This window comes from Erythrolamprus reginae, chromosome 1, assembly GCF_031021105.1.
Source record: "Erythrolamprus reginae isolate rEryReg1 chromosome 1, rEryReg1.hap1, whole genome shotgun sequence".
Lineage (NCBI taxonomy): Eukaryota > Metazoa > Chordata > Lepidosauria > Squamata > Dipsadidae > Erythrolamprus > Erythrolamprus reginae.
The window spans coordinates 286682168-286696383 of record NC_091950.1 but is presented as its reverse complement, the minus strand read 5'-3'; the positions used below and the strand labels follow the sequence as shown (position 1 = coordinate 286696383).

The following is a 14216-nucleotide window of genomic DNA, read 5'->3' as shown; positions in this document are numbered from 1 at the left end:
AGATGATGATACTACAGAGTCTGGTAGTGAGTTCCATGCAGTGTAGTTCACCCACTATAGAAGTCAATAATGGAGAAGTTAGTAAGATTTTGCTGAAATTGATAAATTCTCCCCCCACCCCATCCCCGGATTCGAAAGGGCTTGCTCTTCATAGGCAGCAACGAAGAAACGTAGCGCATAGATGATCGGTTTGTTTGTTTGTTTGTTTATTTGTTTGTGTTTTGTCCAATACGTACACAATGAGGGTTATACAGAATATAATCAGGTAGAACGTTTTAAAGGGGGAATAGAGGAGAAAACAAAGGAGTAAAATATAACTATGAGAGAATAGCAGAAAAGGGCAACCCTTAATAATAATAACAATACTGTAATACTTGGTTGTTTTTTAAAAAAGCATAGAGATGCCGGAGAGAAGGGCGTCCCCTTCCCCGAGGTACGCCTGATTGGCACAAAGCCTGACGCACGGCATCCCATCCCGCGCTTCTATTGGCTGTTGGCCATCCATGTAGAACTCGATGGAAAGGCGGCCAGCTAGGATTACTTTCTTTCCCGAGGGACGGCTAATCGGCGAGCGAGGAGGGGAGGAATGGAGATGGGGGAGACGGTTTAGGAAGCTGGTTTAAAATCTAGAGGGGGGAAAACAAAAAGCAGCTTTTCTAATAAGAATGATTGCCCAGACAAATGCAACGCTCGAGAGATGCAGATAGTTCGATGTTTAAACCGGAGTGCGTTTTACCCGTCAGGAGGCGGCTGGACGGAAGGAACCGGGGAGTGCTGATTCCCAAAGCATGCTGTATTTTGCAAAACTCCTGTTGCTGATCTTTTGCGGGGCCCTTCTCGGAGAAAGTCGGAAGCACAAAAAGGGGAGATGGACGGCAGATGCACAGGTGCCAAAAATAAGGTAAGGAGAGCCTTACGATTAAATCGATTTATCCCTTTTGGTTCCCCTCTACTTGCATGTATTTGGGGAGGGGTGTAATTTTTGCGAGTTTAATAATAATAACAATAATAATATAATTATATATTAATAATATAAAAAACGTGATACACACACATATATAATATATAGACACTGCTCAAAAAAATAAAGGGAACACTTAAACAACACAACATAACTCCAAGTAAATCAGACTTCTGTGAAATCAAACTGTCCACTTAGGAAGCAACACTGATTGACAATCAATTTCACATGCTGTTGTGCACATTCAACTTTGTACAGAAGAAAGTATTCAATGGGAATATTTCATTCATTCCGATCTAGGATGTGTTATTTGAGTGTTTCCTTTATTTTTTTGAGCAGTATATGTATGGTAATATATATATAAGTTCCTGCATAAGAAGTTTGTAAAGAGCACGCATTGTACTAAGAGTGCAAGAACAGTAACTGGAAATGTTTATGGTTTCCAAGATTCCTTTTCCTGACTAGCATTAAAAATGCCTCTGAAATCCATGTGGTTTTCATTCTTTACTTTGTGAGTCAGGTGGAGTTTGACCACAAACCAGGTGAGCGATAGCAATAGCATATAAATCCAATAAATAAATAAATAAATTTAGACTTATATACCGCTTCATAGTGCTTTTGCAGCCCCTCTCTAAGCGGTTTACAGAACTAGCATATTGCCCGCCAACAATCTGGGTCCTCGTTTTACCCACCTTGGAAGGATGGAAGGCTGAGTCAACTGAATTGTTGCTCAAACACCAGCTCTGTTCAAAGCAATCGAGAAAACACACAGCAATGCTTTTGTAAGAAATCCTGAATAGTTTTTATGCTGTTTAGCAAGTCGTATTTCACAGGATTTAAAAGAGAAGGCAGATAATGGAGAGATTCTAAACTCTAAGAGTTGTATTTAGCATAATCTTTATTCTGGAATGCCATTTAGAATCTTGCCAGATCTGGGCACCGTTGGGCCAAAGTTTTGAGAAAAAAATAAGAACACCCGGTTCTTATCTAGAAAAGTTCTTAAGTAGAGGCATTCTTAAGTAGGGGTACCACTGTACTGCTAACCTGCCTTCCATCAAGGACCTGTATATTGCACAAGTCAAAAAGAGGGACATGAAAATGTTTACTGACACCTCGCCTGGCCATAGATTGTTTCAACTCCTATCCTCAAAATGACGCTATAGAGCACTGCACACCAAGACAACTAGACAAAAGAACAGTTTTCCCCCCGAATGCCATCATTCTGCTAAACAAATTCCCTCACCACTGTCAAATTATTCACTAAGGTTGCATTACTATTAGTCTATCAGCCATCTCCTCCCATGTATGATTGTAACTTGTTGCTTGTATCTTTAAGATTTATATTAATATTGTTTTCTGGTTATTTATACCCTATGACAATCATTAAATGTTGTACCTCATGATTCTTGACAAATGTATCTTTTCTTTTATATACACTAAGAACGTAGGCACCAGTGACAAATTCTTTGTGTGTCCAATCACACTTGGCCAATAAAGAATTGTATTCTATTCTTTTTTGTGGTGGTAAATAACTGAAGCACCATAGTTAAGAAAATGCTGTGAATTATTAAGCAAATCCATTGTTCATGATGAGATTGATTGATTGATTCATCTGTCCGAAAGCAGAAGTAAATGATTTTTAAAACCCATCATAAATTTAAGTCACATGACCAAGGGTCATAGCAATCAGCCGTGAATGGGGGGCAGGTTGCCAAGTGCCCAAAATTCAGTCATGTGATTGCAATGGGAGAGGGGTATTGGAATTTCAAATCTGGATTGCAAGTTGTCCTGATGAAGTCTGATGTAGTTTCCAATAGTTGCTAAGTAACTGGTTGTAAGTAGAGTACAGGTAGTCCTTAACTTACAACAGTTCAGTGAAAAAAAGTAAGTTATGATAGTTTTTCACATGACCATTACAACATCCCCATGGTCATGTGATTTAAATTCGGATGTTTGACTACTGACTCACATTTATGAGGGTTGCAGTGTCCCGGGGTCTGGTGGTCACCTTTTGCAATTTTCTGACAAAGTCAGTGAGGAAAACAGATTCATTGCAATGATTCACTTAACAGTCCAAGGAGAGGGGCAGCATACAAATCCAATAAATAAATAGGTAGATAGATAGATAGATAGATAGATAGATAGATAGATAGATAGATGGATAGATAGATAAGGCAAAAAAAGTTGTAAAATGAGGCAAAACTCACTTAACAAATATCACACAGCAACATAAATTTTGGGCTCAATTCTGACCATACGTTGAAGACTACCTGTGCATATGCGTGCACTGAAAAATATTATTATTATTATTATTATTATTATTATTATTATTATTTATTAGATTTGTATGCCGCCCCTCTCTGTAGACTCGGGGCGGCTCTCAACAGTAATAACACAATATATAACAAATCTAATAAATAAAAGTCACTAAAAAACCGTTATTAAAAAGCAAAACATACACACAAACATACCATGCATAAACTGTATAGGGGAGATATCTCAGTTCCCCCATGCCTGTCGGCAGAGGTGGGTTTTAAGAAGTTTACGAAAGACGAGGGTGGGGGCAATTCTGATCTTTGGGGGGAGCTGGTTCCAGAGGGTTGGGGCCGCCACAGAGAAGGCTCTTCCCCTGGGTCCCGCCAGACGACATTGTTTAGTCAACGGGACCCGGAAAAGGCCAACTCTGTGGGACCTAACCGGTCGCTGGGATTCGTGCGGCAGAAGGCGGTCTCTGAGATATTCTGGCCCGATGCCATGAAGGGCTTTATAGATCATAACCAACACTTTGAATTGTGACCGGAAACTGATCGGCAACCAATGTAGACTGCGGAGTGTTGGTGTAACATGGGCATACTTAGGGAAGCCCATGATTGCTCTCGCAGCTGCATTCTGCACGATCTGAAGTTTCCGAACACTTTTCAAAGGTAGCCCCATGTAGAGAGCGTTACAGTAGTCGAGCCTTGAGGTGATGAGGGCATGAGTGACTGTGAGCAGTGACTCCCGGTCCAAATAGGGCCGCAACTGGTGCACCAAGCGAACCTGGGCAAACGCCCCCCTCGCCACAGCTGAAAGATGGTTTTCTAATAATAATAAAAATAAAAAAAATAATCCAAGAAGGACTAAACTGCAGATTGGCTGTTTCTGCATTCCCCACGAGAGAGGAAATGAACCCCCTCCTGCACCAAAAGAAAAAATACTAAAGAGGAGACAAGTTGAATAACATTTGCATCATATGTACTAGATGTAATTTAAGCAGAAACAGAAATATTGCTCATTGGGCAGTGTGTGAGCAAACAACTAGTATATAGTTTTGGTGCAGGTTTTTGCACTCTGGGGCTTTAGGGAAGATTTCTTGAAGCCTCTGAAGGACAAAATAGTCTTCCCCAAGGCCAGAAATTAGCTGGCCAGTGCGTTCATGCAGTATGGAGCTGACATAGGGCAAGGCCTTGCATGCCCTCTGATATGGCTCTGCGTGCCACCTGTGGAACACATGCCATAGGTTCACCATCATGGCAATAGAGTAAGATTTAGGGTTACCCACCTTGAAGTAACTTTCCCAAAGATTTCTTCTGTGGGAAGATGGAAGATTGAGCAAGGAAGGAGGAGGAAAAATGGCCTTGTAAGTGGCATCAGAAATGCCCAGATGGTTGACTCTGGTTAATCTGTTTTTAATCTGCTATTAAGCTGTTAATCAATGCATGCATACGGCAATGTTATTTCACAGGGAATTGGGCTCCATAAACCCTTCCTTTCCCTACTACTTCAACAATAAAATTGGTTGGATGAAAACAATTATGCATTGTTTCACATTTAAATCTGTTTTTCTCCCAGTGGCATGCAGATGTAATGCTCTTGAGTTTTATAGATAATGTACATATGGGACCGCCTTCTGCCGTACGAATACTAGTATCCGGTGAGGTCCCACAGAGTTGGTCTCCTTAAGGTCCCGTTGACCAAACAATGTCAGCTGGCAGGGAAGAGCCTTTACTGTGGGGGCCCCGGGCCTCTGGAATTAGCTCCCCCCGGAGATTTGCACCGCCCCCACCCTTCTTGCCTTCCAAAAGAGTTTAAAAACACATTTTTGCCGCCATGCCGTGAGCCGCCCTGAGTCCTTGGAGAAGGGCGGCATACAAATCCAATAAATAAATAAATTCTTGGAGATAACTCATGGTAAATAACTCATTTTGGAACTTTCTGCACAATTTTTTAAAATTTGGGCATCGCCATTTTTTAAATATGTGGCGCAAATCCTGTTCTCAAACTCAAACCAAGAGAATTTGACTATATTTTAGTGGAGCGGACATTTGGAGAATTGTGATATTCAGGCAGTCCTCAACTTATGACCCACGATTGCGCCTAAAATTTCTGTTAATGTGAGACAGTTAAATGAATTTTGCCCCATTTATGACCTTTCTTGCCACAGTTGTTAAATGAATAAATTAAGTTAGTAACACAGGTGTTAAGTGAATCTGGCTTTCCCATTAACTTTGATTGTCAGGTCACAAGATCCCCGGATCCCTACAAAGATCATAACTATGAACCAGTTGCCAAGCATCTGAATTTTGATCACGTGACCACGGGGATGTTGCAATGTATGAAAAATGACCCTTTTTTACTGTTGTTGTAACTTTGAACAGTCACTAAATGAATGGTTGTAAGTTAGGACTACCTGTATACATACACACATACAATAAATGAAGAATGTAATTTTATTCATTGCATATTAGTATAATTTTACAGTTTCAATATCAAATCAGCCCAACAATCAGATATTTAACAAGATTACCAACAATAACTGCTTACCAATGTGCTCTGTAGTTTTGGGAGTGAGTCAAGTCAGTATCCTTTCCTAAAGAACTCTCTCTCCATACCAACAGGGCCACTAGATGTGGGCTTTGAAGATCCAGCCAATTGCTAGATCTGCTGGCTGGAGAATTCTTTGAATTGAAGTCCACACATCTTAAAATTGCTGAAATGCAAAAAAAAAAGGGGGTTGCATCATCTTTGCTGCTATCTTAATAGTCATTTGTATTTTATATACAGTACTTGGTCAAATACCCATTTGAAGGTGCATTAGAACAGAGGTCCCCAACCGCCGGTCCGCGGACCAGGACCGGGCCGTTGGGGGTTTTCAGCCGGTCCGCGGCGGCGCTGCCCTCCCGGCAGAGAACATTATGCAGGACGGGGTGGGGCGTCGGGCGGTGACGCAGCCCTCCACACTTCTCCACAGGGCGGGGAGAATCAGGAGGCTCCTTTGGCGGCTGGGGGCTGCCTGGCTTTGTGATTTTGGCTGGGGGGGGAGTTAGGAAGGTCCTACTTCTCCCCCCCCAGCCAAAAATTCAAAGCCTATCTGCTGGATACGGGCGATGAGTGGGACAGAGCGGCGCGGAAGCCTCTTGCAGCAGCTGCCACAGCCACCGGCTTCGGCGCCGTTCGTCCCGCCCATCGCCCGTATCCAGCAGAAGCTGCTGCCCGAGTGCTCTTGGCCGGCGGGATTCAAAGTGCTGGGGTGGGGGTGTCCTGACAGCCCCCCCACCCCAGTGCTTCGCCTCCCGCTGGGACACCCCCCACCCCAGCACTTTAAATCCCGCCGGCCAACAGCACTCGGGCAGCAGCTTCTGCTGGATACGGGCGATGGGCGGGACGAACGGCGCCGAAGCCGGTGGCTGTGGCAGCTGCTGCAAGAGGCTTCCGCGCCGCTCTGTCCCACTCATCGCCCGTATCCAGCAGATAGGCTTTGAATTTTTGGCTGGGGGGGGAGAAGTAGGACCTTCCTAACTCCCCCCCCCAGCCAAAATCACAAAGCCAGGCAGCCCCCAGCCGCCAAAGGAGCCTCCTGATTCTCCCCGCCCTGTGGAGAAGTGTGGAGGGCTGCGTCACTAAGCTCCACCCCTCCATAACCCCACCCCCATATGACCAAAGCCCCCCCCCCCCACCGGGCCGTGGAAAACTCGTCTAACTTAAAGCCGGTCCCTGGTGCTAAAAAGGTTGGGGACCTCTGCATTAGAAGAACCAAGTTATTTAGCTATCTAGTACAGTGCAGTCTTGTTTACCCTTCTTATTCATTTAAACAGTACACTGAATTCAAACTTCATATGATTGGCTAAATTTCATTCAGTTACATTTAACTGTACCTTTTAGAGAACCTGCTGTTGTATGTCTTTATTTGTATGAATTCAGGTAATTAATAATATATGTACAAAAAATAGAAAAATTAACCTTTGGATTAAATTTATGGATACCTATTCAGTCAGGCCAATTGCATGGAGAGATAGTTCAATCAACACATTAAAGTTGATTACGAAGAGGGAACCTTAACTACAGATACAATCAAATTATATATTCAGACATGAGATTTGATTTTGCTTAAAAGTGCAGATATCTTTGACTTACAACCACAATTGAGACCTATATTTCTGTTGCTAAGTTAGACAGTTCTTAAGTGAGTTTTGCCCCATTTATCACCTTTCTTGCCACAGTTGTTAAGTAGAGTTAACCAGTGTTCCCTCTAATTTTTTGGGGGGGTGGGCGGAAAAGTATAGTGTCTGAGCGGCAGTCCCTTCGGGCCTGGGCGGCACAGAAATAATAAATAAATAAATAAATAAACAAACAAACAAATAAAAAACCCACCCTGTTTTGCCTCAGAGAATTTCAAAATAAAATACTGTACTGTGTGTCTATAACAGTGAGCTCATAATAGGGCAACTCTTATCAATATCAAAATGCCACTTAAATAGTTGAGCTAGTTTCAAACTAGATTTTGATTTTCTTTCTCTCTTCCTTACTCCCATTCTTTTTCTTTCTCTTTTCCTTCCTCTCTTTTTTCTATCTGTTTCTCTCTCTTCCTCTCTTCCTCTCTCTCTCCTTCCCTCTCACTCTTTCCCTCTCGGCTTCTGGGCAGGTTTGGAAAACTCTGAGTTGAGGATGATTTTTAAGTGAGCAATTGCTCACTGCTCAGCTTAGAGGGAACTATGGAGTTAACTGCAATTGTTAAGTTAGTAATGATGCTGTTGTGTAGGTCAACATAAAAGTTTTAAAGTAGTTTTCCCTAGTCTAGTGCCCTGGGAATTTGTTGGTCCATAATACCATTAACCCTAACTCCCTGAGGATCATTGTTGTCTGGATGAGATCCATGTTGGGGAAAGGCTAATACTGTAACTCGAGGGTCCCCAAACTTGGCAACTTTAAGACTTGTGGACTTCAACTCCCAGAATTCTCCAGCCAGCATAGCTGGCTGGAGAATTCTGGGAGTTGAAGTCCACAAGTCTTAAAGTTGCCAAGTTTGAAGACCTCTGCTGTAACTGATAGTATCAGTGCGTTCAGTGTTCATGTTTTCAATCCCTACACTTCCATTTGTGCTCAGGACAACTAGAAATCCAGATACAGTGGTACCTCATGATACGAACCCCTCGTCTTACGAGCAACCCGAGATACGAACCCGGGGTTCAGAATTTTTTTGCCTCTTCTTACGAACTTTTTCCTTCTTATGAACCCACTGCCACTGCCGAGAAGCCCCGCCGCCCGGCTGTCGCTTTTTGAAACAACCAGGGGGGCTTCTCAGCGTCCTCCTGAACCCGAACGCCAAACCCGAACTTCCAGGTTCGGCATTCAGGAGGCCACCGAGAAGCCCCCCGGCTGTTTCAAAAGACGACAGCCGGGCGGCGGGGCTTCTCGGCGGCCTCCCGAATGCGGAACCCGGATGTTCGGCAAAAGTTCGGGTTCGGGTTTGGCATTCGGGTTCAGGAGGACACTGAGAAGCCCCCCGGCTGTTTCAGAAGGTGACAGCTGGGCAGTGGCGGTTTTTTGCTTTTTTTTTTTCGTTGCACGGATTAATTGATTTTACATTGTTTCTTATGGGAAACAATGTTTCGTCTTACGAACTTTTCATCTTACGAACCTCCACCGGGAACCAATTAGGTTCGTAAGACGAGGTATTACTGTACATGATATTGTAAGGATTTTTCTCATGTTATGTTTTCTCTGCTTCTTTATACCGGTATTCCCAATTTAGCACAAAGGTTCAATGTTGGGACTTAAACCTGACTCAATATGCTGGCATGCTCTTCCATCATGATAACTTTGGATAGTGAAACAGGCAGCATATACATTTAATAAATAATAAATCATTTCATGGTCACTCCAGTGCATAGAATCCCTTTGCAAAGATGTAATTTCAGATTATTATTATTATTATTATTATTATTATTATTATTATTATTATCATCATCATCATCATCATCATCATCATCATCATCATCAAATTACTCCTCAGATTTTTTAAAGTGGTCCTTCTCACATTTACCAGAAATTATAGCTGGTATTCTTGTTTTTTGATTTAGTTACTCATATAAAAAGAACTATGACATGACCAAAACTTTGCCAGGGAGCAACAAAAGGCTTCTGAGAGTAGAGGACCATGATTTCTCCATGAGGCCTGCTTTTGGAGGTAAGCAATGTGTGTTTACTCATCTCTGTAAAGTTGAACGATTTAGCTTAGAGCAGTGTTTCCCAACCTTGGCCACTTGAAGATATTTGGACTTCAACTCCCAGAATTCCCCAGCCAGCGAACGCTGGCTGGGGAATTCTGGGAGTTGAAGTCCAAATATCTTCAAGTGGCCAAGGTTGGGAAACACTGGCTTAGAGGATCCAAACAAGCTGCTTCAAGCTTTTTCTTTTTTTAATGAAGCCTTCCAACTGGATGGCAAGATTATGAGTTCAGTGCATTGTTAAAACTCAAATATAAATGTAGTAATGACTTTCCAAGAACAGGCATGGGGGGACTGAGATATTCTTTCCCCCTAGGCCTTTACAATTCATGCATGGTATGTTTGTATGTATGTATGTATGTTTGGTTTTACAATAAGGGTTTTTTAGTTGTTTTAGTATTGGATTTACATGCTGTTTTTTATTACTGTTGTGAGCCGCCCCGAGTCTACGGAGAGGGACGGCATACAAATCCAATAAATGAATGAATGAATGAATGAATGAATGAATGAATGAATGAATGGAAGGACTATACGTCCATCTTATTGTCAACCATCTTCAGGAAATTTCTAAAGGATACTCTTATTCTGGGAAACTATAGATCTTGAAAGTGTAGAGAAAACACACAACATGCCTGTTCTATTGAACTAAATACATAATTCCTAGAACTCAAGGTAAGTAAAATATTTATTTATCAGTAGCAGCTGCCTCAAGTTCCTTATATTTTATACCACATTAAAGTCTAATCCATTTTGCTCAGCAATAATTTAGAAGCCAGGTTTGATTTCTGCGACTGGATCCTAAATCCTGGTTTGTGGTTCTTTGTCTCAGTCAAGTTGATTCCTGTATCCTGCTTTGGGACAGAGGGGGAGTATAGGGTCACTTCCTCCTTGGTTGAGCTTCAAAAGCCCTCTAACTACTGGTGCTGCAAATCAGTTGGGCAGTTTACTGATATTCAGCAAGTCAGGCTGTCAATAATGACAAAATGCTGCATGTGATTTGCCGATCAAAGCTTGCCCAATCTTATGTGTGAGAAGCACGTTAAAAGGGGGGCGAGCAGTGATGGGCTGCTGCCCCCCACGGGGGGGGGGAGGGAGACAGACAGACGCAGTGGAGGTAGTAAGTTTATGCACTATTTATTGAAAATAGGTTTTTTATTGTCCTTCCTTCTCTAGTACCTTAGTATGAGTCTACGGAGGGGGCGGCATACAAATCAAATAAAGAAATAAATCTAATATTGCCTATAAAAACTTTAATCATTTTAATCATTATCTAGAACTGAACGTTTATAGCAGTTAAAGAAAATTGAGCTATTTGCCTTCTCTCTTATCATACTGAACCTTGTGGGTTCAGTACAAAACCTTAAAATGTTACTGTGCTCCTCAACAAATAATGCTATCATTTGTCCTTTTTGTGGCTATTCAAATGATGTGACTTAATCAACTGGGGGGAAAAGTCCAAGCACCTATTTGAAAACTTACCTTGGTCGTTAAACCAATCCCACACAGTCACATGACCTTTAAGCCACCCCCCGGTCACATGACCATCAAGCCACACCCACAAAATAAACCACCCCCACAATGTGGCAGTAAAATTTTTGGCAGCCCATCACTGGAGCCGAGCTTCCATTTGTTAGGTGGCACCCATTATCTCAGTATCATTGACCACCTCTGCAGATGCCCCTACTGCTAATTAAGACAAGAAATACAAAATGCCACAGTGAAAATGATAAAATAGATTACATAGTTGATAACCCACTCCCCACCCCCAAAAAAGCAGAATGAGGGGGGGGGGAAACCCCATGGAATTGAAGCCTCTTTTGTAATACAGTATTTTCTCATCCTTTATGCCCTTTGACCCCACTCCCCAAAATGCCATTCTTCCTTGGGAAAGATGGATTCCGTATGAATCTGCATTCAAGATTTCTGCTCGCTTATGGCTAAGCCTCTCTTCCCCGTCAATCAAATCCTTTTCTGTCTAAATAGAAGACACATCTTGCTTTTGATCACTCCTAAGTGGTTCCTCTGTGACCGGTGACTTTGCTATTGCTAGCAGATGTTCAGGCATTATTTGTTACAAATATTAACATATAACCCTTATGTAAATGTTGCTCTTAGATTCCCTTCCTCAAATTCTGAGTCAAAGCATTTTCATCTAGGTCAGCTCATTTTTTTTTCCACCGACAACAACTGGGATTCCATGAATAAGCAGCTTTAGCTGATACTTAAAATAGCGCTATCTTTTCTGTGGAAGAACAGACTAATGTGTTGTAGCAGAGTTGCTATTCATTTCCTCTGTCCCCAACTTAGAACAAACAGCTTCCACTGGAGGGCCTTTAATCGGAAGGTATAGCTGAAAATATAAATGGGTCTACTTCAAGGGCAAACCTAATTGCTAAATTTTATTGTTGTCAATACATTGTCATAGGTGAAAGAATACCACAGTTTCCTACAGTATCTAGTATACAGTAATCCCTCGCTACTTTGCGGTTCATCTTTCGCGGATTCGGTACGTCACGGGTTTTCAAAGGGGGCTTAAATCCATTAAATCCATTCAACATTTTAAATCCATTAAAATTCCTAAAATTCTTCTACAGCACTACTGTACTCTATTAAAGAAACTGGTAGGATGTCACATGGAGTTCCAGCTGAGAAATATTATAGAATGACTGTTTAATGCAAAAGGTGGGTTTTAAAAGTCCAAATACTCATTAAATACATTAAAAAAATATTTCCTCTACTTCTCGGAAATTCATTTTTCACGGGTGGTCTTGGAACGCATCCCCCGTGAAAAACGAGGGATCACTGTATAACTAACCAGCTGTTTCCAGAGGTTTGGGAGGTTTCCTTGGGTTTAGTTTTCTACATGGGAATTTGGCATTGCAGTCCCTTGCCCTACATCTCACCTAGGGGCCTCAGGTAAAATTGAGTCCCAGGTACGGCATTCTTTAATAGAAAAGAGGGTATAAAGCTTCCGAATAGTATTTTGTTTTCTTTGAAGAGGTTATTATTGTGATTGCACATTATGGCTTGCTTGTGTAAGGGATACCAGTGAAAGACCCAGCACAGAAGGATGAATTGGTTCCTTCTGAGCAGGAACAACCATAAGAGCTGAACTGCAAGTTCTATCCAATTGGAATGATACATATAATCTTGGAATGGAAACTTGGGGGCAGTCAAATTTGCTTGTGCAGGGCTCACACGTGCAATCTCCATAGAAACATAGAAGACTGACGGCAGAAAAAGACCTCATGATCCATCTAGTCTGCCCTTATACTGTTTTCTGTATTTTATCTTATGATGGATATATGTTTATCCCAGGCATGTTTAAATTCAGTTACTGTGGATTTACCAACCACGTCTGCTGGAAGTTTGTTCCAAGGATCTACTACTCTTTCAGTAAAATAATATTTTCTCATGTTGCTTTTGATCATTCCCCCAACTAACTTCAGATTGTGTCCCCTTGTTCTTGTGTTCACTTTCCTATTAAAAACACTTCCCTCCTGGACCTTATTTAACCCTTTGACATATTTAAATGTTTCGATCATGTCCCCCCTTTTCCTTCTGTCCTCCAGACTATACAGATTGAGTTCATTAAGTCTTTCTTGATACGTTTTATTCTTGTAGCCCGTCTTTGGACCTGTTCAATTTTGTCAATATCTTTTTGTAGGTGAGTTCTCCAGAACTGAACACAGTATTCCAAATGTGGTCTCACCAGCACTCTATATAGCAGGATCATAATCTCCCTCTTCCTGCTTGTTATACCTCTAGCTATGCAGCCAAGCATCCTACTTACTTTCCCTACCGCCTGACTGCACTGTTCACCCATCCTGACTTTCAGTCTGCGTTTGTGTGAAACATTGTCCTCCATCACCTGTTTCTCTTCTGGCAAGGAAAAAAAAAGATTAGGTTAGATTAGATTTATTTGTTTAAGTATTACAGGAAAGGCTGTATTAAAAATTGGTATTGGTAAAGGGCCTTCCCATTTTCAGGAGGAAGATATTGAATACCCTGGGATGTTTTCCCTGTGATGTAGAAAAGCAGCGTAAAAAAAGTTTTATTCATAAAGAAGATCTTGAGGAAAATAATTAAGAAATGGCTGTCTAACTTCGCAGCCTTCTTCCAGAATCGCATTTCAGTTTGTAAAAGAAATTGTTGAAAAGGCTTTCCAATGGAGAAACAGATTGTAGCAACAGTGTACAGTAGTTGCATGCCGTATCCTGGCAGGCTGAGAAGATGTTCTGTTAAGACTTCTCTGGAAAGCTCTGTAAATCAGAGTCTCTAAAATGTCAGAAATTTTATGTAAAATGTATGTAACCATTCTTTTTTGTAAATACCCTAAGATTTTTTATTTTTAAAACAAAACATACATCTTTTATGAAGAAAGTATTTTTGGATGCTTTCTCTTACACATCATTTCTTATACATAATCAATAATATATCTTATTTTCAATTTCAGCCATATTCTTTTCCCCCACAATTTGTTATCATTCATTTTTTCTTATTATATGCCCTATTATTATAGTCTCTGTTTCTCTAAACATATTTTAAGTTACCCTTCTAGTTCTTCAACCATCCACATTAAAATCTTTTTTCTCATCCCATTTCCTCTCACTTATGACTGTATGACTGTAACTTGTTGCTTGTATCCTTAAGATTTTTTATTAATATTTATTGTTTCTTCATTGCTTATTTGACCCCTATGACATTTATTAAGTGTTGTACCTCATGATTCTTGACAAATGTATATTTTCTTTTATGTATACTGAGAG

General features: G+C 41.2%; 1 protein-coding gene across 2 annotated transcripts in view; it reads left to right on the top strand.

The window, feature by feature from the left end:
- LOC139156956 (gamma-aminobutyric acid receptor subunit rho-2-like) overlaps positions 1 to 14216 on the top strand; it is a 34281-nt gene that overhangs the window by 2108 nt on the left and 17957 nt on the right. For both annotated transcript variants that reach the window (XM_070733199.1, XM_070733198.1), the window contains exons 2-3: positions 744 to 901; positions 9301 to 9407. In XM_070733199.1, coding sequence (XP_070589300.1) covers positions 744 to 901; positions 9301 to 9407 — 265 coding nt within the window. The remainder of the gene's footprint in view (positions 1 to 743; positions 902 to 9300; positions 9408 to 14216) is intronic.